This window comes from Bradysia coprophila, unplaced genomic scaffold (assembly GCF_014529535.1).
Source record: "Bradysia coprophila strain Holo2 unplaced genomic scaffold, BU_Bcop_v1 contig_333, whole genome shotgun sequence".
Lineage (NCBI taxonomy): Eukaryota > Metazoa > Arthropoda > Insecta > Diptera > Sciaridae > Bradysia > Bradysia coprophila.
Window position 1 is genome coordinate 265263 of NW_023503592.1, and position 27395 is coordinate 292657.

The 27395-nt window shown below is 37.6% G+C and overlaps 1 protein-coding gene across 2 annotated transcripts; it reads right to left on the reverse strand.

The window, feature by feature from the left end:
• Positions 1–437: 437 nt before the first annotated feature.
• LOC119079749 lies at positions 438–27354 on the reverse strand. 2 transcript variants are annotated; one of them, XM_037187826.1, is made up of 6 exons: positions 26999–27354; positions 26271–26703; positions 9724–9934; positions 9468–9667; positions 565–997; positions 438–531 (listed from the first exon to the last, which is right to left on the reverse strand). In XM_037187826.1, the coding sequence occupies exons 1-5, from the start codon at positions 27248–27250 to the stop codon at positions 570–572; spliced, it is 1524 nt and encodes a 507-aa protein (XP_037043721.1). In that variant the 5' UTR covers positions 27251–27354; the 3' UTR covers positions 438–531; positions 565–569. The 2 variants fall into 2 exon arrangements, with proteins under 2 accessions (XP_037043721.1, XP_037043719.1); XM_037187824.1 differs by having other exon boundaries at positions 9724–9949.
• Positions 27355–27395: the final 41 nt, after the last annotated feature.

A 27395-nucleotide genomic window follows, 5' to 3' on the forward strand; every position in this document is an offset into this window, starting at 1 on the left:
CGATATTTTCAAAAAGTCAAGCAATCGAACGTTTTTCGTAAATCGATAAAAATCGACTGACAATCGGTAAAGAATGACTGTTAATAAGTAAATGTCGACTATCTGTCGATACATATCGATTATCGATAAAACATTATATTGTACCGATTATTTGGAGATTTTATAGTCGCCTGATGCCTACGTCAAACACTCCTGGGGCCAGTACGACCCGGCCGAAGGCCGCGACACAGTGCTAGTGAATAAATATGTATCAGTTCCACCATAGAAACACTGTGAGGTATTGGAACTCTGCTGGTTCAGTGTCAACCGAGAGAGTGACTAAGCGAGCTTCGAGGACAACGTCAAACATAAAAAAGAAAAGAAAATTGGCTTCCTGCCGTCAAATATTTTCCAATCTTCTCTCCGCTAACACTATACAATACAACCAACCTCTCATTCACATGTGTCTTCTACCTCGAATCTGATTCTCGACGCAGCTTTGGTTTTGGTTTACTTACTTTGATAGGGCTTGCCTTATCCTCTCTCTGTTAAAAAAATGTGAATGTTTGGCGTTTTTTTCTTTAATTTAGTTAAAAGTCAATGGGACTGTATTTCATGGTCTTCAGATACGGTACAATCAATCCGGCATAGCTGTCATCGTTGGTGTAGTGCATCAATCCGATGCCCGACAGTGGCACCATCGGTTCGAAATGAATGTCTGATCCGTCAAAGAATGGCTTCATGAACGGATGCTGAGCTTTCGGACCATTTTCCTTTGACCACATCTTGTTAAAATTTTTTAGTGTCACATACATTCGTGTCTCCTCGCCGGAAACTTTGAAATTGTCGGTGTCTTCTTTGAGGTATGATATACGACGACTACCAGCCTCGAGTCGTTCACAGTTCGTTTCGATGGCGTGCAATAGTAGATCGTTGTGTTTTTGTCTGAGCTGGGTTTGTAGCTTTCGCCGGTAAAATTGTAGGCAAACAAATTCTCCGATCGCAGTAAATTTTACTCCTGAAAGTATGTAAAAACCATACTCTTTTAGTGTACCAGGTTACCAGAAATAATATACACATTCAATCTAGTACTCTACACAACATAAAGGCGTTCGAAGTAAATATCATTTTGTCTGAACCCGTGGCTTTAGCGCTAGAGCTCTCGACTCATAGTCGAGAGGTCCGGTGTTCAAATCCGCTGCTGGGCAAGATTTCCTTCTTTCGCTTTCTATGTAACACTTACTCGTAGATATTCTAATAGTCCGTTGCCAATTCGCAACGTTAAAAATATCGAATGTCCGATTTTTAACGTTGCGAATTGGCAACGGACTATTAGAATATCTACGAGTAAGTATTACATAGAAAGCGAAAGAAGGAAAAATTATCTTGCCCAGCCATAACTCGGAAAATACGGCAGATAGAAACCTCGTGTAAAAGACAAAGTTATAGAGTTTTAGATTCTAGTCGATACGTATTTTATGTTTTCCCTAAAAAGTCGCTTATTTGGTAGCTATGAGCATTTTAAGTGCGAGCTATGTCAGCCATAACTCGGAAAATACTGCATATAGAAACATCATTTGAAAGACAAATTTATAGAGTTTCTATAAGAATGTTTGTCAGAATAATTGTTCAGATTCAATCATGTCAATTTTCTAATTCATATTGCGATAAACATGTCATGTTTACAGCAACCATGTTATTTCGAATCGGAGAATTATTGTGTCAACAATTGTAGTATGTTTCCGGACTTATCTATCTACACGTTCGTCACAAATACCTAATGCTTGTGGTAACCATAGCTGACATCTATCACGAAAAAATAGCTTGAAGCTGCTAATATTCGAAGATTTGAGATACACGTTATTCACGTTCCAGGGGCTATGGATCAAATGAATTAGTCGGGTCGGGAAACTGACAATATTTTATAATTTACTTACATTCTTTATACAAAATAGAACAATTCTACGTTTACGATAATTAAAATATATTTAAAAAGCTTTTTAATAATTTTGTAATACAGTGAGGGACATTCAATTTTGTGCACTATTTTAATTCAGCTGTTCGACCAGCTGGTCCATGAAAACAAAGTAAGTTAATTTTATAATCAATAGTAGATAAAAATGGCAACAGTGGTTTGTTTATTATCGTCAACAATACAACTAAAGAGAGGCTCGAATGTATCACTAACATCGTGCGAACATTTGTTTCAATCCGAATTTGATACATTAATTATATAATGCAAATCTTTAGATTATTTAGAAACTAAATTATATGTTTTATAGAAAAACAAACTTTGCGCCGCATCGACGTTATTTTCTACTCTTTTGTATCCATGACATGAAATGTCAACCGACGCACACATTTGCATTAAACAAGGCATCAGAACAGTCGGAGCGTTTGCTTCGACTGAGGCCCATACTCTATCTCAATCTATTTCATCCGTTACCACAATACGTCCTCAGCCCTAATACGCCTTAACCCTAATATTTCTTTGACCCTTATGCGTCCCTTTCCAAAATGCTTCCGTAAGCCTATTGAGTACTTGACATTATTGCTCGCCTGGCCCAAGTGCGGCACGTGCAAATTTACTGAAAGTGTTCATCTTTAAAATTGCCCGTACGAAGTACCTCTCAAGTAAAACAAAAATTTACAACGCAATTTTAGGAACCCAAATTTGTTTGCCAATTTCTTATTTGGTATTCAATTACCTCTCAAATCATGCGCGCATGTTAGTGAGCGGGCGTGACGCAAGTCCACTACCAAAAATGTTTTACCAATTTTTTTTGAGGACGGTGGAGCATATTTTCAGCGACTTTTTGACTTCTCACTCTTAACTCTAACGACCCCCAAACCAGGGTATCTGGAATCTAGGAATCCATACGAGTTCAACGAGCTATCACACATTACTGCAGCTTCAAAATTGGCCGAGATATTGAACTTCGAAATATTGATGTTTGTATGAAAATAAGCAAAATTTCGTTTTTTCAGATAACTGAAATCGCCTACTTTAGTCAGTTAGTTACTTAGTTAGTTCCTATGGAAAAGTGGATCCAGCAACTTCTAAACGTTTCCATAGATTTTCCTGAAATTTTGGTTGTAGGCCAATATTGGCCCAAAAATAAGAATGGACTTTTCAAAAGTTGGAAAAAAATCATATGTTGGGAGCTGGAGCTCCCCAAAGCCTCCATACAAATGCCATATAAAAGCCAATTTGTATGTGTGTGTGTGCGTGTGAGTTGTATATTTTGTTGCATGATATGGATCCGTCCAAGGGAAAGAATCAAAACTCAGCAGAGAAACATTAGACCTGATCGCAAGCAGAGCAGAGTTGGTAAAAAACGGAGGGCGAGATTCGGTGGAATACCGGAACTTGGCTAAAAGTATCAACAAAGCAAGGAGATCAGATGAAAGAAAATATAATGTCCAATTGGCTCAAAACATAATTGAAGCTAACTGCAATATGAAAGTCCTACGGAGAAAAATGACAAACGCCAAAAAAGAAATCTTCAAATTACGAGACAAAACAGGAACGATCCAAACGGATCGAAATGCGATATTAAACATTGCAACAGAATTTTATGAGAATTTGTTTTCTTCAGCAAGACAGAGTCCAACGGAAGAAACCGAAGATAGACCAATAATAAGAAACGTGGGATCGGAGGATATGCCCGACATAACTGTTGATGAAGTCAAGGCCGCAGTAGCCGAGATGAAAAACAAAAAGTCTCCCGGAGAAGATGGTGTTCCAGTGGAAGCCATTAAACTGGGTGGAGACTCCTTATTAAAGGCAAGCCGTGCTTTGTTTAATCAATGTCTCCAATGGAAAGAAGTACCAGAAGCCTGGGAAAATGCGATAATCACATTGCTGCATAAAAAAGGAGACATAACAAAGCTGGAAAATTACCGGCCCATAAGCCTATTGTCAACACTCTACAAGTTGTTTATGAAAATCATTACGAAGAGGAACACTAACAAGTTCGACTTCTACCAACCTGTTGAACAAGCTGCTTTCAGATCTGGTTTCAGCACAAACGACCATTTGCAGGTGATGAGAACGCTTATTGAGAAGTGTCGTGAATACAACATCGACATAGTCTTGCTATTCATAGACTTCGAAAAAGCTTTCGATTCAGTGGAAACATGGTCGATATTGGACGCATTAGACGAATGTAGAGTAGACTCAAGGTACTCCAACACAATTCGATATGTGTACAAAAATGCTACTTCATGTATAAAACTTCATAAGAGCACGGAGAAATTCAGAATTGGCCGAGGTTTAAGGCAGGGTGACACTATTTCACCGAAATTATTCACGGCGATTCTGCAGAGTATTTTTAAGAAGTTAAACTGGAGTAAAATGGGAATAAAGATAAATGGAGAGTAGCGAATCTAGGTCAGGCTCAGCTTATGCTACAACAGTTAAGTGAAGAGGCAAGCAAAGTTGGCCTCAAGATGAACTTATCGAAAACAAAAGTCATGACCAACATCGGGGACAATAGAGAAATCAAAATTGGTGACACTGTCATTGAACGAGTCGACAGCTATGTATATCTAGGACATAAACTGAAGTTAGGTCTGGACAACCAAACTGCAGAAATAAGACGTAGGATTGGTCTTGCATGGGCAGCGTTCGGAAAACTCAGACTAATTTTCAAAAACAAAATGAATAATAGTCTGAAACGCAAAGTTTTCGACACTTGTGTCCTTCCAGTGCTCACTTATGGAGCGGAAACGTTAACTTTAACGAAAGCATCCGAAGATAAATTGAGAGTGACACAAAGAGCCATGGAACGAATGACGAATAATGGATTCGATAACAAACCAGGGCCGTTGATGTCATGGAAAGAATAGCATCTCTGAAATGGAGCTGGGCGGGACATATTGCAAGAAGGACAGACGAACATTGGACCAAAAAGATCATGAACTGGCGACCATATAAAAGACGAGCTATAGGTAGACCACCAGAGAGATGGACAAACGGAATTAAGAATATTGCAGGTACAAACTGGCAGCAAATGGCAATGGATCGTAGAAAGTTGGAAAGGCCTACATCCAGCAGTGGATAGAAACAGGCTGAAAAAGAAGAAGAAGAAGAAGATGATATGGATGGTAATGTGGTGAATGGTATGTGTTGTTTTGGGATGTATTTTTTGTTGGGAATTGTTGGGATCCACTAGGTCCGTTCCTAAATTTTGGGAACTTCCATCGGATTTTTCGATGGATTTGGGTTATTTTCGACACGAGTGAGCTGTTCCAAAGTTGGTTCCTAAATTTTGGGATGACATATGATTCCTCTGGAACTACCTAACTTCCATCGGATTTTTTGATGGATTTGGGCACTTCCTAACGTCCATCGGATTTTTTGATGGATTTGGGTTATTTTCGACATGAGTGAGATGTTCCAAGGTTGGTTCCTAATTTTGTGCTGACAGAAGATTCCTCTGGCACTTCCTAACTTCCATCGGATTTTTTGATGGAATTGTGTTTTTTTCGACATGAGGGAGGTTGCTTCCTAAATTCTATGATGACAGATGATTCCTGTGGCACTTCCTAACTTCCATCGGATTTTTTGATGGATTTGAGTTATATTCGACATTAGTGAAGTGTTTCAAGGTTGGATCTATAAATTTGGTAATGACAGATGATTCCTCTGGGTTATTTTCGACATGATTGAGGTGTTCCAAGGTTGGTTCCTAAATTTTGGGAAAAATGGCGGCCGACGGCGATTTTGTTAGGAGGTGGAAAGTAGTAGGGCTGCTTTACATTCGTTAGTACCTTTCAAACAAAAAAAAAATTATGAAATTCGGTCAAATTGATCAGTGGGCAGTGATTGGTTATGTGTGTGTGGTGTTTCAAGGATCCCAAATATGGATATCTATATATAAATATATATAGCTATATTGAGCTATATAACGGTATAGATAGTTATTTTGAGCTATATACTAGCATATTTATCAGTAAATTGTTTATTTATAGGTAAATATGGGTTAATATAGGACTGAGGAAATTGTAGGTAAATTTGAAATTTGTGTTACGTTTGAAAGGAACATCGTACGGGGCTTCGTAATTGCGCTATGCGCAATTTTTAAGACGTACAAATTTCATAAGAATTTTACTTTACCGACGGGAAGAGTAGGGCTACGGACGAACTAGGGTCACGTGCGCAATAGATGTACGGGTTCGTACGGGGTTTAGTCGCAGCAAAGGCTCCGACTGTTCTGACGGCTCGTTTTTATTTAAAGTATAGTCCAAAAAACACACAGAATATGAAAAGACCTGTCACAATGTAAAAACAAAGCCAAATCGGTAGATTTGAGTCTTCTTCTTCTTCTTCTTCTTAGGATAGATTTGAGTGATGATCAAAAATTAAATTAGATGTTATGATCTTAAGATCTTACTGAACCTTCATAAAATTTTAATCCTTTTTAGCCCCGTACGAAGTACAAAGGGGCTTATAGGATTACGATGCCGTGTGTAATTGATGGAATTCGAAGCAGACGGTAAGGGCAAAGTGTTTGCATATGTTCATAGATGACGAATCCGCAATAAAAATCTTGTCTGTCCGTCTGTCCATCACGTCGATATCTTGAGTAAATCAAATCCGATTTCAAAAATTTTTTTCCCTGAAAGATAGTCGAAATAGTGAGGCTAAGTTCGAAGATGGACATATTCGGGTCGGCCCTTCGTGAGTTAGGGCCACCTAAGTGATTTAAGGTCTTTTGGTGATATTTATGGCACAACAAACGATTAAAATGTAAATGAAATGGCAAATGATAGGTTTTGTCAATACCAGTCCAGGAAAAAAAAGTTTTTTAAAATCGGGTGAGTGGACCGTGAGTTAGGGCCTTAGAAGTGAAATGTATTTTACATAGAACTCGAGTAAATTTCATTCGTTTTTCATAATTTTTGTTTGATTTGGAAGATAATCGAAGGCCGAATAGAATGTTGTTGAAAAAAAATTAAATTTGGGTCCTCGGACTAAGGCCGATACTAGGGCCCTATGTGTATTTATACTCAATAAATTAAAATTTTAGGGCGATTTGAAATTTTTGTTTTATTTGAAAGGAACGTCGTACGGGGCTTCGTAATTGCGCTATGCACAATTTCTAAGATGTACACATTCCATAATAATTTTACTTTAACTACATTAACCGGCGCAATAGGCTTACGGTCAAAGTAGGGTGACAGACGCACTAGGGTCACGTACGCAATAGATATACGGGTTTGTACGGGGCTCAGTCGCAGCAAACGCTCCGAATGTTCTGATGGCTCGTTTTGAAATAGTTCATCACTTCTATTGATTTCAAATTTCTCGTAAAACTCTGGAAGGAAGCGAGATAATGCTTGCGTAAGTCGGAAGTATGAAAACACTTTTCACAAGATAGAAATTCGTGATTTCGTGCTACTTACACTACTTAATTTAATAAAAAAAGATTCACAACTGAACAATTGAAAGTTGTACGATAACACAACAAAATTTAAATAACTTTGAAATAATTTAAATGCACCAAAAGCATTACTTTGGAAGCATCACTAGAGAATAGAAAAATTTCTAAACTATGATACGAATGTCAAAATGTCAACAAAAAAAACAATGTATTGAATGCATTCCTCAATTTTCAGAGTGCTAATCATGGAGGGTATAGTACATTTCACGTTACAATTGTAACTCTTACAATTGAACGTATTTGAAATGAAACGAAACAAATCTTGGTGAAAGTTATTTAATTATTTTAACGAATGTAAAAAGAATTGATTTGCATTTTCTGCTTGCGATTTTATTTGAACTAGAAGATTTACAAAAATGTTACCATAAAAATTGATGGCACAGTTATAAAAAGGAATCCAAAATTCAAACACCGAAAATTTTCTTTCAAAGACTACACGATTGATTGACAATTGCACGATAAATAGATCAAATGAAAGAAATTATGAAGAAAAAAACAACATTCACGTCATGCATCAAGGTGTTGTACATTGATTTGTAAGGGTAGCGCAGGAATCACTTTCCATATTTTAATTGAAGTGTGTTAACAACACAACTTTTGATGATTTATAATTATTTCGACATTTTGTCTATCAAAATATTAACCAATTAGTTGTAGTCACAGTCATCAAAACAATTTACTTCATATCGAAGCCACATTCTGTTACTTTAGTTTAGTAGAAAAATACTATAAATACAAACATGCACGAGTATGTGCAATTTTTACATTGACACTGCCTTGTACATTTTGTAACTTTTCAGACATGTCAAATGATTAAATGGTCATTGTTACATTTTTAGCGTCCATGTGTTGATGTCGAAAAAATCGAAAATATTATTTTCAATTTTCCTCAATTAGAGATACGTCTGTGAGTAATAGAAACTTACAGTAAGGTTTGATTGCTCCGAAACAAATTTTCTTCTTTGATTTTATCGATTTCATGCTATTTATTGGTTTAAAAAAAATTGTCAAGAAATTTTGAATTTGGTGCGGAATCGTTGTGGACATGAAGTTCTGTTTCGGTGTATCAGCGTCGAACAGATGACGCTAGTATTAAGTTCAAAATGTGTGGAAAAGTTGGAACTCAAAAATATAAGGAATCACATAATTTCTTTCTAATCATTCTGGCTGTACGACAAAAAATTTTTTTTTAATTTTTTCTAGTAATAGAACTTGCGTCACGGTGCTAACGCGCCCATGGTAAATTTATAAAGGGTTGCTGTTTCCCGACTAATTGCAGTTTCGATCACGTCTTCCTTAATTTTAAACTCTTACTTCTGTTTGTAACTGCTATGCTTTTCTGGTTATATGTTAGTTACTATTTCGTCATGTTATTTACAAACATTTTATGTTTACAGAAAACATAAAAATCACATTGGCCCATTTTTTCGGCAAATATTTAATTGGTAAAAGCTTAAAGCGGGAATCACACTACACTCCGTTTATTAACGGCGACCAAAACGGAATGCATGCGAATCGGGGGCTTTAATTCGGCCTCACAGTCATCCGTTCTCATTCCGTGTACGTGACAGTTGTCTTGTCATTCCAAACAATATGCTTTATTGTTAGAAATACCAACTGTCATGTACACGGAGGCAAAACGGAATGAAAACGGATGTTTGTGAATTCAGGGATAAGCATGGATGTTACTACATTCCGTTCAGGAGTCGGTTCACCCGTTCACATGACAACTATGTTCAAAAGTGGACTGTGCGACTCCACGTGTGGAAATTCACGCTATCCGCAGTATCCTGGATACCGGGAAGTTTTCAGAAAAATTCTTTAGACACCGTGAAATCGAAAAAATCTGGAAAAATATGTGGTGAAAAATCAAATTTACGATTTTAGATTCCCTGGAAATTTGATTCGAATACCGGGAAGAAAACAAAATTTCCACACGCGTGCGACTCTTGCTTTAAAACGAATTCACAGTCGTCCATTTCCAGATGGACAGAGATGTTAATTACGGCGAATGGGACTGGTGATGTTAGATAAACTTACCCATTACAATCGCGTCATCAAAAGAGCAACCAGACAAAATGACCTTAATATTCGTTGTGTGTTCATTGCCGACGTTCTTTGGTAACTCTTGCCAGTACACTGAGTCTTGATCGATCATACCCATTGGCAGCATTTTGCCAACTTGAATTTGTAAGTAAATCATGTCGTACATTTCGCGAATTCGCACACCAGTCACAACACTGAAATGATTTATATGTGAAATTGAGCGTCTATTGTATGACATGATCACACTTACTATCCATCACGTTCCACTTGCACCGGTCCAGTGAAAAATCTTCGTTGTGAATCACCGTTTACCGCATAAATGGGTTTGTCGTTATACGTGGCGGTCAAGCTAAGGTATCCAGTTAAATATTTCGGCTCATCAAACGGTGCAAGAGCGTTCTTCATAGAATCTCGCAATTTAATCAGAACAGATGCTTTTCGATTCTTCAAGTACAGCATATCTTCATCACGAACAACTTAGAATATCAGTTTTGTTAAATTTCGCGTTCAACTAGACGTGTGCGTGTCGTTGACTCGTAATCGTGAGATTTAAAATTTATTTTGGGATATATCAAAGCACCTAGCAGGGTAATAGAGGTTTTTACACGTCAAATAGAGGAGTTTTTTGATACCAATAATACCATTAGCAGCCTTAATGGTAATTTTGCAATGACATTATGAAAAATTTATTATTTTTAGCCCCGTACGAAGTACTGGGGGCTTATAAGATTAATATGCCGTTTGTAACACGTCGAATTGGAAGCAGACAGTAAGGGCAAAGCATTTGGTTATGACGAATCCGCAATAAAAACAAGGCATCAGAACAGTCGGAGCGTTTGCTGCGACTTAGCCCCGTACGACCCGTAATCCTATTTCGTCCGTAACCATAATACGTCCGTAGCCGTAATACGCCCGGAACCCTAATACGTCTACAACCCTCTAATGCGTCTGTTACCAAAATGCAAGTCAAGTTGGGCATGGTCAAATTTACTGAAAGTGTTCATTTTTAAAATTGCGCATAGCGCAATTACGAAAGCCCGTACGAAGTACCTCTCAAATAAAACCAACAATTTACGACATCCTGTCTGGAGCGATAGCGGAGGACTTGACGCAGTCTAACTTCCAAAAAACGAACGAAGAAATTTTTTTGAGACGCGGCAACTATATATGGGTAATTCCAGCTAATTTGTGACTGTTCGAAATATTTTCACCAATTGAAATGCGATTTCGGCAACTTTTTTTTCCTTGAAAGCTGTTGACCAGACGCGTCGTTTAAGCCCCATATTAGTTTGGTGGCCAAAAATCTCGGGGAGATACCACCATAAAAATGTATGCTTGTTTTCAGCAAATTTTTGAAATATCTAGTTTATTTCACGAAACCTGAACCGATTTCACTAAACTTTTTTTTGCTGAAAGCAATTCACAAGACGCGTAGTTTGACACCAATATGAGGTCATTGTAAAATGTGGTCTCGGGGAGATATGACTAAAAAGTGTTTGTTTGTATTCGACATTCCGAGATATTCTCAATAAATCTCAAATGATTTTTGTAAATTTGCTTTCCTGTAGATGTGAACGCTATAATTCCACAATTGCTCCAAATGACACGAAATTAAATTTTTTTGAAGTTTTTTGGTTCATTCTGCTTTAAAGTAAGGTAAAATCACTTCAACCCAAGCGTTGCCGAAATTACATTTTTAGACCCGTACGAAGTACTGGGGTCTTATAGGTTTACGCATACGTTTGTAACACGTCGAATTGGACTCCCTGAGTAAGGGGAAACCTATTGTGGTTGTCTAGAGATGCCAAATCCGCGAAAAAAAATGTCCGTCTGTCCGTCTGTCCGTCTGTCAGTCTGTCTGTCTGCACGATAACTTGAGTAAAACGCATCCGATTTTGAAAATTCTTTTTTTTCCCGTTTGGTAATGTCAAAAGACAGGCTAAGTTCGAAGATGAGTGATTTTGGATCGACCCCTCCCGAGCTGTGGCCCAATAAGTGCTTTACGGTTTTTCGAAGATATCTCCGGACATTTAAACGTTAAACTTGTAAGTGATACGTCAAATAAAAGGTATTTACAATACCGATCGACAAAAAAAAAAGTTTATGGAAATCGGATGACCGACTCGTGAGTTAGACCCCTTGGTGTGGAACAGGCACAGGGCGGCAAGCAGCGGTCTGTTTTAGCTTTATTAGATAGGTATTGACCGTACCAATCAGGGAAAAAAAAATTATGAAATTATGTTCTCCGGAGCGTGAGCTAGGTCTCTTGGAGTGAGCTCTTATCTGGCTACTCGGCCGTACAGTGAACGTGGAGTATTTTGTCAATATCTCGAGTAAATTTTGACCGAATTTCATGATTTTTTTTTTGTTTGAAAGGTATTAACGAATGTAAAGCGTCGGTACTATTTCCGGTCTCCTAACAAATGGCTGCCGGCGGCCATATTGGATTTTAGTAAAAGTGAAACATCTTGGGAAAAATGATACTTAGAGAGTTTCTGTTAACATGGAAATAATTTGTTATGTGTGTGGGGTTTCAGGGATTCCATATACGGACATCTATATATACCTATATACAGCTATATTGAGCTATATACAGGCATATAGAGCTATATAATAGCATATATTTATCTGTGAAATGTTTATTTATAGTGAAATATAGTTAAATATAGCGGTATATAGCTGTTTAAATAGGAATTTATGAAATTTGTCTTCGTACGGGGCTGTCTATATTGCCTCCGGCAATTTAGTTGTATATGATAACAAGGCAAAGAGTGGATAATGTAAGTGATTTTAAAGGGAGAATAGTTTTTCAGCAGAGAAGAAAATGAAGTAAGAGAAATGAAGAGTTTCACATTAAAGGCTTTTGATACGAATAGGTGTTTCGTACGGGTCGGCGTTAGCTATGTTTTCAAATAAAAACTGAAAATCGGTGTCATTCGAAAGCTACAGCATATGACTTCACGAGAAAAATAACTTTGAGTCAATCAGGTTAGTTGGGTGACTAAAGTAGGTGAAAACAGCTTTCCAGCGGTGATAAAAGTCATCCTCGAATTAGTTACTTAAATTAGTTTTTATTTGGTGAAAATATTTCGAAAAGTCACAAACGTGTAACGCAACTAACCGCCGACTTTTGCGATCACACAAGTCACACTTCGCAGGCTAAAAATTCCAATTATTGTTGGTATGAAAGCCCTATGTCTCCTGAGTATTAGAAAATTTATAGACTGCTTTGTTACCGCAAAACATAGCCAACACAATTACCTTTATGACTCACAGATAACGAAATTTGTAACGCAACTAACCATGGAATTACCCATATAGGCGAGAATTTAAGTTTCTTTCCTTTGGCCTGTATCACCACAAATCCTATTCTATCTTATTCGCGCTTCAAATACGAACAAAACGAGCTATCACTCGACTATGTAACTTTAAAATTGCCGCAGATACATCGTTTTGAAGTTGGTCATTTTGATAGAAAATGCACCAAATTAACGTTTTCCAAACAATCAAAATCTTTCAACTTACTCTGTATGTTTCTATCTATCTATCTATCTATCTATCTATCTATCTATCTATCTATCTGTCTATCTATCGACGGTCGATCTCGGAAACTAGTCAGCCAATCTCCATGAAATTTTGCAGGAACCTCAGGGTGGGCATAAAAATGATAATGTGATACGCCATTACCACAGGAAAAACCAGAATTTTGTTTTATTGGCCTCGAAGTGGTTTCTGAGTGTGGTTTTCGAGGGTCGGGAACGCGTTTTCGGCTATAGCTTAGCTGTATTGAAACCTACAGAGGCGTGCGACCCATCAAATAAAAGGTATTCGTAACACGATTCGAACAAAAAAATAATTTAAAAAATCGGGGCAGATTCGTTTGAGCTAGAGTGATTAGCGTGACCAAATTTTGAGCTACTCGAGCGTAGGATGAAAGGACTAATATTTTTTTGGGTTATGAGAGATAGAGAATTACTTTCTTCGGCAAAGTCTCAGAGTTTTACAAGTAAAACAGAGGGGTATATGTGAAAAATGTCGAAAGTTGGAAATGGGTGTGTCAATTGGGGTTTTGGAGATATTTCTTGAATGGTGGCAGATAGAGAATTACTTTCGTCAAATTTTCGATTTTCGTCAAATTTTCTGAATTTCGTCAGATTTTGGAATTTCGTCAAATTTTCGATTTTCGTAAAATTTTCGAATTTCATCAAATTTTCCAATTTCGTCAAATTTTCGAATTTCATCAAATTTTCAAATTTCGTCAAATTTTCGAATTTCGTCTAATTTAGACAAATTTTCGAATTTCGTCAAATTTAGACAAATTTTCGAAATATTGAGGTTAAGTTCGAAGATGGGCATATTATGGTCGGCCCTTCGTGAGTTAAGGCCGCCTAAAAGGTTAAAGGTCTTCTGGGGATAGTAACGAAATAACCGATGGAAATGTAAATGACACGGCAAAAGACAGGTATTGTCGATACTGATTTAGGAAAAAAAAAGTTTAGTAAAATCGGGTGAGTGTACCATGAGTTAGGGCTCTAGAAGTGAAAGGCTTCTCGCTCGGCCCTAAGTGTATTTTGCATATAACTCGAATAAATTTCATCCTAATTTTTGTTTCATTTGACGTTAATCGAAGGCCGAATAGAATGTGGCGAAGAACGTTTCAAATTTAGGTCCTTGGACTGAGCCCGCTCCTCGACCCTAAGTGTATTTTGAATATAAATCGAGAAAATCTCATCCAATTTTGCTAGTTTGCTAGGTAATTGAAAACCGAATAGAATATGTTGAGAAAAACGTTTCAAAATTGCATATAACTTAGTATAATATAATTTTTGGTTTACAGTGAACGACATCTCAAAAGTCTCATATCTTATGATTTCCACGAATGAGCGAAAAACGATTTATTCATGAAAGCCGAGAAGATCAGTTAAGTTAAGTGTATTCGTTCTACTTTAAAAATTATACATTAAACCGACACGATTACGAACCACAGCACACTTCTACGTTCAACTATAATATACGCTCATAAAGGCGGGATCTTACACAATTACTTCAACTTATGAGTGATATCGCCAAAACTTGAACCAATTTGAAAACAATGAGTCAGCCATCCGGCAGCCGCACATCTCTAGAGTTAACAATGAAAGTATGGCCAATTTTCGCACAGTACTGCTGGCCTGCAACAGAACTTATCCGTGAAACCGACTATAGGGTGTTGTAGCTGGACACACTCACTATCATCCCATATAAACGAAACCTCAGATAAAATGCGTTGCAAGCCAGGAAGTTGCACGAAGCAAAAAGGTCACCAAATTAGAGATGTGCGGGCCGACCTATTTTCAAAAACCCAACCAAGCCCGGCCCAAACTAATTTTTAAAACCCGACCCGACCCGACCCGACACGAGAAATTTGTATTCAAACCCGGACCGGCCCGATATTTCTTAAAGACGAATAAAGTTGGGCCAGCCCGAATCTTTGTTTTTGAAACCCGAGCCCGCCCGAGCCCGACTAATTTTTGAAGCCCGGTCGGGTCGGGCTAGGCCGTGTCGGGTAGGTCAATTTCGGGCGGCCCGCACATCTCTACACCAAACAGATCAAATTTATTTCATAATTTCGAGTTCAATGGACGACGTAAACGTCTGAGTGTGATCAAAAATTATCCTAAAGCTATGCTACTCGCTTTTAGTGATCATATAATGAGTCCGGGAACGAACAATGCTATTATTTTTTGTGTACACATTACAAATGATGGGCTGAAAAAATCATTTAAGGCGAAATTGTTGAGTTTTTGAAGAAAATGCTCTATTTTCAGACTATTCATCGCTTTTCAAGTGTTTTTTAGCGTATTCGATTCCAGACCTCGCCTTCGGCTCTGTCTGTGAAAATCGAGAGCTACTCAACTGTTATTTATTCGCTTCTGAAAGCCCGAGCCTAAAAAGAATTTCAATGCGGACGCTTTCTAATATGTGTCTTGAAAATAAAACGAAAGAAAAACATGAAATCGACGATTTTATGGAAAAATAAGATTATTTGAAGAAGATCAATTTTTTAGAACCACCAAACTTTTAGGACTTCTAGGACTTTCCAAAACATTTTGATTTTTTCTTTCGCGTTCAGAATTTAAAGATATACATCTCCTAACTAATATATATTCTTCAAACATTTGAAAAGCGAAGAATTGTCTCAACAACTCAACAATTTAGCCTTTACAGACGAAGAAATTTAGTTTCCAAAGGTATTAATCTTATTTAACCCACACTTTATCCCACAACAATGAAATTCACAAATTTAAATTTAGTTAACACAGCGGTCACAATGACGGCGCTGCAGTCACCATTTCAAAATGTGATATAAACTAAATTTTGGTTTTGGCTATATTTTCGCTTGGTTTTTAATTATTACATTAGGCTTCTAAATTAAGAGTATCTTTATGCAATATAAACCGTTTGAGTTTGAAAAAAGATGTTTTGTATCAGTGAACGATATAGGAAAGCGTTCCGTACGTCTCAACAAACAAAAGAACGTAAAACATATGTGTACATTTTGCTACCCTACGTCCGTCATCGCTTCTATTGTCTTCAAAAAAATATTGTGTGCTTGATATGCATCAGAAGTTTGTTTATTTATGTGTCTCATCTAAAATTTCCAGCAAAATTTTGATCATATTTAACGGCAAAATTGATCTAAATGTTAAAATAATTGTGTATAACGGTGAAGTTAATGTGGTTTTGTTTTCTCCTCATAAAAGAATTTGCATCAGTTCGCTGTAAAGTGCGGAGCACCATTAGAAAAGAAAAAACAAGGCATCAGAACAAAATGCTAGTCAAGTTGGGTATGATCAAATTTACTGAAAGTGTTCATTTTTAAAATTGCGCATAGCGCAATTACGAAAGCCCGTACGAAGTTACTCTCAAATAAAACCAACAATTTACGGCATTATTTTAGAAACCCAAAATTTTTTGTTAACTTTCCATTCGGTATTCAATTATCTCTCAAATGAAACAAAAACTAGCAAAATCGGGTGAGATTTACTCGATTTACTCGACCTAATTCTAGAAATTTTTCCACAACACGCTATTTAGTGTGCAAGTATGTACATATCAGAAAACGGATGAATTTCACTTAATTTTTACCGATTTATATCGTTTTTAATAAAATCCAATATGGCCTCCGGTAGCCATTTTGTTAGGAGAGCCGAAGTAGTTCTGACGATCTACATTCGTTAATACCTTTCAAACAAAAAAAAAATCATGAAATTCACTCAAAATTTACTCGAGATATTGTCAAAACACACCACGTTCACTGTACTGCCGAGTAGCCGGATAAGAGCTCACTTTAAGGGACCTAGCTCACGCTCCGGTCTATTTGAAATCTTTACAATCATCATTTCAACTAAAGGGTTTTTTTTTAAACGAAACGGAAGTTCTTTCGCAGATTCGGAACATTCTTTTTCGCCAAATTACAATTTGGCATAGTAAATAAATTCAATTCTTTGTATAAGTGAAGCTCATGATTGAGCTAAATCACGAAAACAGAATCTGGTCAGGAATAAGATAAGAATATGAATATATGACGAACTTCAAACTTCCTGATTTATAAATGCCTGCTCATGCAGTTAATATCAAATTTTAGACAAAAAAAACAATTTCCAAATCTGTTTTCTATTCAATTTATTGTATTTCCGACCTCGTTCTAGGGTAATAAAATTTTCTGTGGATTATTTGTAACTTCATGAAAATATTAAGATGAAAAACCTCAGAAACATTCACATAAAAATTATGCTTTCCTAACTAATGTTGAAATAGCCTTTTTGCACTCATTAGGAACTTAGGAAAATAACTACTGGGCAGTCGAGACCAGATATGAGCCGGTTATTCGAAAAACCGGAATTTTCGGTTTGAAACAAACAAAACTGAATATTTCGGTTCGGTTCAAACCACACACACTTTGGCGATTTTTCTTGGCAATTCATCATATTTAGTTAAATCAACAAGAAAAGTCTCAGAAGTGTGAAAAACGCCATAAAGACAAATTTTCAATTCTCTATAATCGTTGGAGTTTCTTTACTCTTTGGCAATATTTCTTGGTTTTTCTTCACATTATGGCGATTTTTCTTGTTGATTTAACCAACCATAATGATGAATTGCCAAGAAAAATCGCCAGAGTGTGAGGAAACGCCAAAGTGTAAAAATACGTCAATCGTTGCAAATTATATGGAATGCTTATCTAAGTGGTCATGTATGAATGAGAGTAATCTCCCAGAAAACGAAGAAAATCAGAAAGCTTGGGATCTCATTATCATCAACAAAACAGTCAATTCTCTACAACTTTCAACCGAAGAACAAAAGGCACGCTACAATGCATCTCTTGCAAAAGAATCTAATGGATGGCTCACTGTCTTACCATCACGACATATCGGAACTTTACTTGATGATACCACTTTCCGAATCTCGGTTGCATTACGTTTGGGCTTAGACATATGTATCAATGCAAATGTGGACGCCAAGTGGAGAAAAATGGAATACACGGATTGTCTTGTATATATAGTGCCGGTCGTCATGCTTGTCATAGCGATTTCAACAACATCATACACAGAGGTCTTCAATCTGCTTATTTTCCATCGAAATTAGAGCCGCCACTGTTTCGAGACAACGGAAAGAGAGCAGACGGAGTCACTTTAATACCATGGAGTCATGGCAAAATGCTCGTATGGGACGCAACTATCCGTGATACACTTGCTCCTTCATATCTTCATTCTTCTTCGTTAAAGACAGGCAGTTTGGCAAATAGAGCAGCGACGGAAAAAAGAAATGATTATAAACGAGCCATCAGAACAGTCGGAACGTTTGCTGCGACTGAGCCCCGTACAAACCCGTATATCTATTGCGTACGTGACCCTAGTGCGTCTGTCACCCTACTTTGACCGTAAGCCTATTGCGCCGGTTAATGTAGTTAAAGTAAAATTATTATGAAATGTGTACAACTTACAAATTGCGCATAGCGCAATTACGAAGCCCCGTACGACGTTCCTTTCAAATGAAACAAAAATTTCAAATCGCCCTAAAAATTTATTTTTTTGAAGGGCCTAGTATCGGCCTCAGTTCGAGGACCCAAATTTAAAATTTTTTTCAACTAACTTCTCTTCGTCCTTTGATGACCTTCCAAATGAAACAAAAATTACGAAAAACGGATGAAATTTGCTCGAGTTATATGTAAAATACACATAGGGCCTTAGTATCGGCCTCAGTCCGAGGACCCAAATTTAAATTTTTTTTCAACTACATTCTATTCGGCCTTTGATTACCTCCCAAATGAAACAAAAATTACGAAAAACGGATGAAATGTGCTCGAGTTATATGTAAAATACACATAGGGCCCTAGTAGTGGCCTTAGTCCAAGGACCCAAATTTAATTTTTTTTCAACAACAATCTCTTTCGGCCTTTGATTACCTTCCAAATAAAACAAAAATTACGAAAAACGGATGAAATTTACTCGAGTTATATGTGAAATACACATAGGGCCCTAGTAGCGGCCTTAGGCCAAGGACCCAAATTTAATTTTTTTTCAACAACATTCTATTCGGCATTCGATTACCTTCCAAATCAAACAAAAATTACGAAAAACGAATGAAATTTACTCGAGTTCTATGTAAAATACACATAGGGCCCTAGTAGCATTTCACTTCTAAGGCCCTAAATCACGGTCCACTCACCCGATTTAAAAAATCTTTTTTTTCCTGGATTGGTATTGACAATACCTATCATTTGCCGTGTCATTTACATCGTTTATTTTGCCATAAATATCACCAAAAGACCTTAAATCACTTAGGTGGCCCTAACTCACGAAGGGCCGACCCGAATATGCCCATCTTCGAACTTAGCCTCACTATTTCGACTTTCAGGGGAAACAAAATTTTTGAAATCGGATTTGATTTACGCAAGATATCGACGTGACGGACAGACGGACAGAAGGACAGACGGACAGACAAAATTTTTATTGTAGATTCGTCATCTATGAATATAGGCAAACACTTTGCCCTTACCGTCTGCTTCGAATTCCATCAATTACACACGGCATCGTAATCCTATAAGCCCCTTTGTACGGGGCTAAAAACTATTTTTTTTTGAAAAAACTCGATTTTACATACATTTTTTATAGTTGGGAACGGTTGTGACCTCTTGGGAAGTACAAAGTACATCTTCAGTGATCATTTATTGACTGCAAATGAATGGCGAACGGCCATAAAGTCAATTTAATGAGGCATGAGTCCAAGGCTGACATCTGGTAGCTCTGGAACAAAGTCCTTTGTATGGAATAAAAATTCTAGAAGCTATATCTCGGGCCAGGAGGCTTGGACTCATACAATTTTTTGTCAGTATTTTCCTAGCACTAGTAGCTATCGATTGAGTATAGTGAGACATGAGTCCAAGGCTGACTTCTGGTGGCTCTGGAACAAAATCCTTTGTATGGGATGAAAAATTCTAGAAGCTATATCTCGGGCCAGGAGGCTTGGACTCATACAATTTTTTGTCAGTATTTACCTAGTACTAGTAGCTATCGATTGATTATAGTGAAACATGAGTCCAAGGCTGACATCTGGTAGCTCTGGAACAAAATCCTTTGTATGGGATGAAAAATTCTAGAAGCTATATCTCGGGCCAGGAGGCTTGGACTCATACAATTTTTTGTCAGTATTTACCTAGTACTAGTAGCTATCGATTGATTATAGTGAAACATGAGTCCAAGGCTGACATCTGGTAGCTCTGGAACAAAATCCTTTGTATGGGATGAAAAATTCTAGAAGCTATATCTCGGGCCAGGAGGCTTGGACTCATACAATTTTTTCTCAGTATTTACCTAGTACTAGTAGCTATCGATTGATTATAGTGAGACATGAGTCCAAGGCTGACATCTGGTGGCTCTGGAACAAAATCCTTTGTATGGGATGAAAAATTCTAGAAGCTATATCTCGGGCCAGGAGGCTTGGACTCATACAATTTTTTGTCAGTATTTACCTAGTACTAGTAGCTATCGATTGATTATAGTGAGACATGAGTCCAAGGCTGACATCTGGTATAGCTCTGGAACAAAATCCTTTGTATGGAATGAAAAATTCTAGAAGCTATATCTCGGGCCAGGAGGCTTGGACTCATACAATTTTTTGTCAGTATTTGCCTAGCACTAGTAGCTATCGATTGACTATAGTGAGACATGAGTCCAAGGCTGACTTCTGGTGGCTCTGGAACGAAATCCTTTGTATGGGATGAAAAATTCTAGAAGCTATATCTCGGGCCAGGAGGCTTGGACTCATACAATTTTTTGTCAGTATTTACCTAGTACTAGTAGCTATCGATTGATTATAGTGAGACATGAGTCCAAGGCTGACATCTGGTAGCTTTGGAACAACGTCCTTCGTATGGAATGAAAATAATGAAAATTCTAGAAGCTATATCTCGGGCCAGGAGTCTTGGACTCATACAATTTTTTGTCAGCATTTACCTAGCACTAGTAGCTATCGATTGAGTTTAGTGAGACATGAGTCCAAGGCTGACATCTGGTAGCTCTGGACCTAAGTCCTTTGTATGGTATGAAAAATTCTAGAAGCTATATCTCGGGCCAGGAGTGTTGGACTCATATAATTTTTTGTCGGCATTTACCAAGTACTAGTAGCTATTGATTGAGCATAGTGAGACATGGGTCCAAGGCTGACATCTGGTAGCTTTGAAACAAAGTCCTTCGTATGGAATGAAAATAATGAAAGTTCTAGAAGCTATATCTCGGGCCAGGAGTCTTGGACACATGAGGTATTTTGGATTTTGAAGTCTTAATTTAAAAGCTTTCAAAATATTATAAAAAGACGTCGATCCGAGGCTTCCTTCTCATCCAAAACCAATAAAAGAAAGTGGTACAATCAATGAGCCCAGATAAATACTATTCGACAATTACCGTACTTCATGTAAGAACGATTTAGCTCACATGAATTGTCATGAGCTGATGTGTGAGAGGGCCCGTGTTCCCAGAGATGTGCGGTTTTTTATTTCAGAAATTCAGCTCTCTCTCAAGAGAGAGCTTAGGATGCGTTCACTTTTCATGTGCTGGTTTCTCTCATGTGCTGGCGTACCAGTAATATTTCAAAGATCACAACAAGTTCAAAAAAGTGAAAGGATTGACGTACAACGGCTTTACACACAAAATGAAGAATTTGCTACGAAAATGACTGCCGAATTAGACAACGTCAACAATCAACGCGATGTTAAATATTGCAACAGAATTTTATGAGAATTTGTTTTCTTCAGCAAGACAGAGTCCAACGGAAGAAACCGAAGATAGACCAATAATAAGAAACGTGGGATCGGAGGATATGCCCGATAAAACTGTTGATGAAGTCAAGGCCGCAGTAGCCGAGATGAAAAACAAAAAGTCTTCCGGAGAAGATGGTGTTCCAGTGGAAGCCATTACACTAGATGGAGACTCCTTATTAAAGGCAGTCACAGCTTTGTTTAATCAATGTCTCCAATGGGAAGAAGTACCAGAAGCCTGGGAAAATGCGGTAATTACATTGCTGCATAAAAAAGGAGACATAACAAAGCTGGAAAATTACCAACTCATAAGCCTATTGTCAACACTCTACAAGTTGTTTATGAAAATCATTACGAAGAGGAACACTAACAAGTTCGACTTCTACCAACCTGTTGAACAAGTTGCTTTCAGATCTGGTTTCAGCACAAACGACCATTTGCAGGTGATGAGAACGCTTAATGAGAAGTGTCGTGAATACAACATCGACATAGCCTTGCTATTCATAGACTTCAAAAAAGCTTTCGATTCAGTGGAAACATGGTCGATATTGGACGCATTAGACTCAAGGTACTCCAACACAATTCGATATGTGTACAAAAATGCTACTTCATAAGAGCACGGAGAAATTCAGAATCGGTAAGGCAGGGTGACAACATTTCACCGAAATTATTCACGGCGATTCTGCAGAGTGTTTTTAGGAAGTTAAACTGGAGTAAAATGGGAATAAAGATAAATGGAGAGTACCTGAGCAATCTCCGCTTCGCTGATGACATTGTACCGATAGCAGCGAATCTTGGTCAGGCTCAGCTTATGCTACAACAGTTAAGTGAAGAGGCAAACAAAGTTATCGAAAACAAAAGTCATGACCAACATGGGGGATGATAGAGAAATCAAAATTGGTGACACTGTCATTGAACGAGTCGACAGCTACGTATATCTAGGACATAAACTGAAGTTAGGTCTGGACAACCAGACTGCAGAAATCAGACGTAGGATTGGTCTTGCATGGGCAGCGTTCGGAAAACTCAGACTCATTTTCAAAAGCAAAATGAATAATAGTCTGAAACGCAAAGTTTTCGATACTTGTGTCCTTCCAGTGCTCACTTATGGAGCGGAAACGTTAACTTTAACGAAAGCATCCGAAGATAAATTGAGAGTGACACAAAGAGCCATGGAACGGAGTATGCTTGGAATAACACTCAGAGACAGAATGACGAATCAATGGATTCGACAACAAACCAGGGTCGTTGATGTCTTGGAAAGAATAGCATCTCTGAAATGGAGCTGGGCGGGACATATTGTAAGAAGGACAGACGAACGTTGAACCAAAAAGATCATGAACTGGCGACCATATAAAAGACGAGCTATAGGTAGACCACCAGAGAGATGGACAAACGGAATTAAGAATATTGCAGGTACAAACTGGCAGCAAATGGCAATGGATCGTACGAAATGGAAAGAAGTTGGAGAGGCCTACATCCAGCAGTGGATAGAAACAGGCTGAAAAAGAAGAAGAAGAAGCTCTTATAACATTAGTGACAGTTCTCACAACTTCTCCCACATCGCTGCCATGGGTAGAAAAGTTCAATGTCGGAAAACCTTGGAAAAGTTAACTCTCAGTGATACTTGACAGCTCTCACCTGACGATTAACTGAACGAAATATAATTACTGTATTTTCCAGTCTAATTATTGACTCATTGTTCGATACTGAAAATTTCGTTAAAGAAATTCGGTCAATTTGAAAATCGACATCGGTAAACGGTGATTCTGACGAATCACAAGTTTTTCCATTTCTTCTTGGAATTTGCTGTCACAGAAACGCTGAAATTGAAAAGTCTCGTTTTTTTCTGCATTTCTGGTCGACTTTTGAACGATTTTTGAGCTTTCAAAAACCCGAAATTCGTGCGCCCTTTTAGTGTTTTTTTTTGAAAAACGTGCAAAGACGTGCAAGGGGGGACTCAAATATCGCAACTAAACAGCGTGCGCACTATTTGAATGGCCCCTAACGCCTTTTAGATAAATTTTGTAAAAAGATAAATTTCCAAGGATTTGTATAATCACCACGAAGAATCGCCTTAGTGTGAATAAACGCAACAAAGACAAATTTATCATTCTTTGTTTAGACCCGTACGAAGTACTGGGGTCTTATAGGTTTACGCATACGTTTGTAACACGTTGAAATATCTTGGGAAAAATGGTACTTAGAGAGTTTCTGTTAACAGGGAAGATATTGGTTATGTGTGGGGGGTTTTAGGAATCCCATATGTGGACTTCTATATATATCTATATACAGCTATATTGAGCAATATACAGGCATGTAGAGCTATATAATATCAAATTCATTTGTGGAATGTTTATTTATAGGAAAATATAGGTAAATATAGCGGTATACAGCCTCCGGCAATTTATTTGTTGATGATAGCAAGGCAAAGAGCGGATAATGCAAGTGATTTTAAAGCTTTTCAGCAGAGAAGAAAATGAAGTAAGAGAAATGAAGAGTTTCACAATAAAGGCTTTTGATACGAATAGGTGTTTCGTACGGGTCGGCGTTAGCTATGTTTTTGTCGGCGTTTCTTCACACCTTGCCGATTTTTTATTTTTGGCGATTTAACTTTGGCGAATCTTCACGGGAATCTTGATTCATGACGGCACGAGCTTTATGCTCAAAACAAACGAGGCATTGAAAACGTGTTTTGGTCCTATTTTTCATGACGAAATTTTCGAAACTGTCAAATGAAGTTAGAACTTTTTCTATTCAAAATCGCAACTGCTGCAATTGTCAATGAAAACTAGGACCAAAACACGTTTTCAATGCCTCGTTTGTTTTGTGCATTAGCGAAAACGAATGAGTTGTTCCGATCCGCATCTGCGAGCGAACTTCCGTTTCGTTTAAAAAACCCTTTATTTGAAATGATGATTGTGAAGTTTACAAATGGACGGCTCTTGGTGTTTCTCTAATTTTTATTCTATATCCTGGAAAGCAGCTGCGTCCAGCAACTTTTTGATCATTCTTAAGCACCAAGTTTTTTTTCTTTTCTAATGGTGCTCCGCACTTTACAGCGAACTGATTAGAGATGTGCGGGCCGACCTATTTTCAAAACCCGACCCAGCCCGGCCCAGACTAATTTTTAATGCGCGAGCCCGACCCGACCCGAGAATTTTGTAGTGAAACCCGGCCCGTCCCGACTCGGCCCGTATATTTTTTATTGAGCGAAAAAACCTAAAATTGGCGCGCCTAACAAGTGGAAATCGTTCGGTTAGCTATCGTTATAATAATGTAGTCTCACAAATCTATCGAACACTTGAAAGGAAGCTTACTCTCGGACTGTACTACAAATTTTCTTTAAATTTTTCTTCAAGTTTTCACATTTTTTTAAAAGACGAACAAAGTCGGGCCGGTCCGAATCTTTGTTTTTGAAATCCGAACCCGCCCGAGCCCGACTAATTTTTGAAACCCGGACCCAAGCCCGGTCGGGCCGGATCGGGTAAGTGAATTTCGGGCGGCCCGCACATCTCTAGAACTGATGCAAATTCCTTTTTGAAGAGAAAACAAAACCACATTAACTTCATTATTATACAGAATTATTTTAACATTTAGATCAATTTTGCCGTTGAATTTAATAATCAAAATTTTGCTGGCGAGAATTTTAGATGAGACACATAATAAATATTATGCACGTATGACAAAGCGGTCGAGGCTTGCCGAAAATGTAGCTAAAACCAAAATTTAGTTTATCCACCCTATATCACATTTTGAAATCGTGACTGCAGCGCTGTGTTAACTAAATTTAAATTTGTGGATTCCATTGTTGTGGGATAAAGTGTGGGTTAAATAAGTTTAATACCTTTGGAAAACCCGAAAACTAAATTTCTTCGACTGTAATGATTTTTTCATCCCATCATTTGTAATGTGTTATTTATTACCCCCATAATTGGTTCAAGTTTTGGCGATATCACTCTTAAACGAGTTGAAACTAAAGTATACACGCACTAAACCAAAGCCTTGTGCCAATGCACCTAGCAGGGTAATAGAAAAAAATAAAGTAGTACTTTAATCGAATGTGAATTATTTCCATACCTTTCTTAATGCCATTGAAAAATTACAATTAAGGCTGCTAATGGTATTATTGGTATCAAAATACTACTCTATTTGTCGTGTAAAAACCTCTATTACCCTGCTAGCTGCTTTGCTTGTGCTGAATAAGCAACAGCTGAACAAACACAATTTACAGTGTTAAAAGAGCGTAAAAACAGGGGAAAAAAACTGTTAATTTAACTGAGCTCGATGTGTCAAAATTTGTATGTAAAAAGGGGAAGAAACCAGTTAATTCAACTGATCTCGATGGGTGAGATGTCAAAATTTCGACTCTCTTTTAATACTGTATTGATAAATTCAGCGTGGCACTATAAAAAACGAACTGTAACGCTGCGCTGCCCGATTCGTGTGGACTTTACTATGTACAAATTTAATGCTACACTGACTCTGTGTGGGTATTTTACCTTGGTTTGTCAATCCTTCCTTCAATGAATAACACAGAGCCAACAAATTGCTAGCCTCATAGATTTTCATTGCTACAAGAATGTAAAAATCGTGAATAAACTTGACTGGTGAACTATTGATGTCACAGCAATTGTCGTTTCGCATCATCTTCACTTTTTCAATAAAAACATGTATGAAAGGCTCCGATCCGGGCAGTGACGAATCCAAATAATTAACGATTTTGTACTCAATGTTTTTCGACTTGTAATTGTCGATGAATTTGTCCAGTTCCCGTAGGAATGTCGGTTTGTGTCCGCCATAGCTGGCAAAAATAACTTGAAATTCATTGATCGATGATTCGATTTCTCCGAAAAACTTAAACAGTGGCTGATATTTGATTTCGCTGACGATTTTCGATAGTGACGATGCGAGATTAGCGTCCAACATTGTTAACTGTGCGAGGAAAGATAAGATAAGCAGTTTTGTGTTATTCATCTAAAATCTCTTGAAAGTAAAGCGGTCGAGAAATCCACTGGTATAGAAATGGTTTTTGATTTATTCCGGCGTCGCGTCGCAGCGCACATCGTCAGACGTGACATCAATTTTTCGGAAAAGAACACTCTAAAATTTGAATTATTTGAAATACGCAGCGCATGAAATGCATAATCGATTCACGGCTGACACGTTAGCTTCCACGTACACCTCCACTTTTAACACATTGTATGAATGAGCTGTGTCTTTTCTTTACCTGATCAACGACTTTGTTCAACGTATCTTTGATTTCTTGAAGGTCTGCCGACATGTTGAAGACTTCACAAATTTGATTTTCAAGCTTTTTGTTATTTGCTTGGCCGAAAAGTATCAGTATTCCATGTAAGGATGCTTTGAGGATCGGTTCGGTGATTATTGTAATCTTGTGATTCACTAAATTTATCAGTCTCGCAGTTCCCACTTGTTCTAATATCGTCTGTGCCATGGCTATAGCTACAATAGTTTCCATTCAAATTGTTACTGTTATGGACGGATTGCAATTCACGTAAAACACGAAAAAATTAAAATTGAATTCGACTGAGGTAATTTCACAAGCGACACTGAATTAAGTAACACTTGAAAAATGTTTAAGACGAAGATAGTCGAAATCGAAA

What these genes read in the sequence shown, in the direction of transcription:
- LOC119079749 (XM_037187824.1), bottom strand. Translation starts at nt 27,250, where the DNA reads ATGGAAACTATTGTAGCTATAGCCATGGCACAGACGATATTAGAACAA. An exon ending in GGAAGGATTGACAAACCAAG is followed by an intron (nt 9,950 to 26,270) that starts GTAAAATACCCA and finishes TGATATTCTAAG; the next exon opens with TTGTTCGTGATGAAGATATG. An exon ending in TGATGACGCGATTGTAATGG is followed by an intron (nt 998 to 9,467) that starts GTAAGTTTATCT and finishes ACATACTTTCAG; the next exon opens with GAGTAAAATTTACTGCGATC.